The sequence below is a fragment of the Octopus bimaculoides genome, chromosome 27, assembly GCF_001194135.2.
Source record: "Octopus bimaculoides isolate UCB-OBI-ISO-001 chromosome 27, ASM119413v2, whole genome shotgun sequence".
Classification (NCBI taxonomy): Eukaryota; Metazoa; Mollusca; class Cephalopoda; order Octopoda; family Octopodidae; genus Octopus; species Octopus bimaculoides.
Window position 1 is genome coordinate 8210167 of NC_069007.1, and position 2165 is coordinate 8212331.

General features: G+C 38.2%; 1 protein-coding gene across 1 annotated transcript in view; it reads left to right on the forward strand.

Annotated features, from left to right (window-relative positions):
- LOC106867480 (wolframin) overlaps positions 1-2165 on the forward strand; it is a 33446-nt gene that overhangs the window by 26886 nt on the left and 4395 nt on the right. Inside the window, exons 3-4 of the mRNA XM_014912394.2 lie at positions 683-883; positions 1708-1847. Of these exons, the coding sequence (XP_014767880.1) occupies positions 683-883; positions 1708-1847 (341 nt within the window). The remainder of the gene's footprint in view (positions 1-682; positions 884-1707; positions 1848-2165) is intronic.

The following is a 2165-nucleotide window of genomic DNA, read 5'->3' on the forward strand; positions in this document are numbered from 1 at the left end:
TGAAAAAGAGTTGTTTAAGGTTGTTAAATGAAACACCCATGTCTCCAGAGGTGAATTATCCAAACCCCAAAGAATTCCTTTCAACACATGACTATGATGCTCCCCGACTACTTCTGCTCATGATCAGAGATGCACATATCGTCAGCCACCAAGGGACATGCTCAACTGGTTAAGGTCAAACAACTGACAAGCAAATCTGTGGTATTAAGCAGAATATTTGCTGTAACCCATCTTTTATACCAAGACAAAACAATGTACATGATAACACTTCCAATCAATTAAGATCAGAAGCCATGAGAGCCACTGCCTGGTACTGCATAATTATTGTTGTTATTATTATGAGAGATCTTTTTATGAGTAAGAGAGCATATGGAACAATATTTCCACATAATCCATTTTTCTTTTCCTTTTAAGTGTCCTTTTTGTTGTAGATAGCACCATTTCACTCTTCTTTTGGGCTCTTCAGTACAACATAACTTGAGATCATGAAATTAGTTGGTCTATATTCATGTAAAACCTTTAGGAATTATATATGATTGATTTTCTTTTTTTCTCTGTTTTCTTACTCTCTTAACAGTGGAGAAAAGTTGTGAATAGTCAGAGGCGGGGAAATGAAAGCCCTAGAGTCATTTAAAAGTAACATTACACTTAGATATGATTGTTCTTTTGTTTATCTTTACAGGGATCACAGAACAGAATGAAGAACTCATTAAATGGTGTATAAATACGTCTTCAATGGAAAAGAAAATCAGACTTGCTGCCAGGCAGATGTTTGGCTCTCTCAACAAGACCCACAAAGAAGTGTTGAGCAAGGATGAGTATATGAAAGCCATAAAGGAAATCCCAGGGGATGAACAGGCACGGAAATTATTGGCTGCAGCAGGTAATGGGGTCTGGGATGTATGTGTATGTGGCGGGGGGGGGGGCTGCTCATAATTGTTGTTGTTGTTATGGTGGTGGTGTTGCTGTTGTCGTTGTTGTAGTTGCTTTTGTTGTTGTTGTTATTATTATTATGTTTATGTCTTATTCAACAGATAGAGGGCAGCACCTCTGACTTTTTGTAGGGTCTTTTAAGGTGCAAAGGAAAGGAACAGAATGGAAGACAGCAAGAACCCATAATTCATGGCATTGCTTCTAAAGAATACCAAAATATTAGAATCTTTTCTGTTTGGCTGCCACTTTCCAATTTCTTAAAATTCTGATCCAATTGATTTAAAATTTGGTGTATTGATGTAGTTTTGTATGCTAGTTATTGACATGAAATTCATTTTCACCATAGATCAATAAATAAATAGCACCTTATGAACCAGGTTCAAATCCTACAGAGCCCACCTCCAGTTTTCATCATTCCAGGGTCAATAAATAGAAACCATTCTAGAGCAGTGGAATGGCACAATTCTTATGGTACCTTGTAGTGATTGTTTCAGTTCTTTGTATTCTGAGTTCAAATCCTACAAGAGCCTGCTTGGCTGTTAGACCTAACCATCACTGTGTCAATTAAATTTTCGCTGGTGATGTCACATGCAAATCATATGCAAATCAGGTCTTGTGATATCTCTCTCTATTGGCCAATACAAAAATATAATGTGTGTACATTGTCATTTGAATTGTTGAGAATTCCGTAAAGTACCCCAATACCGGAAATGAGTTAAATCAGTTCCTGTACATTAAGGGTTAATCTTAACCCTTCTTTTTCTTCTGTGATAGGTAAGAAGATTGGTGATGCCATCTCTGAAGATGCTTTCGTAAAGACCATCTCCAAGAAGATCCAAGGAAAGATTAATTTGACTGAGGAAGAAGCAGCTGAACAGTCTGAGGTGTACAAGAGATCAAGCATTTGGTCAAAGGTAAGACAAATGTCCATCATCACTGTTATCATCAACATCAACATCATCAACATCATTTAACACGTTTTTCATGCTGGCATGGGTTGGACAGCTTGACAGGAACTAACAAGGCCAGGGGCTGCTCCAAGTTCCATTGTCTGTTTCGGTTTGGTTTCTATGGTTGGATGCCCTTCCTAATGCCAACCACTCCACAGAGTGTACAAAGTGCTTTTTACATGGTACCATCACCAGAGTTTTTTACATGGCACCAGAACCACTGCATGTTTCATGGCATCGGCATCCACACCAATGCTTTTTATGTGGCACCTTGGTTTTCAG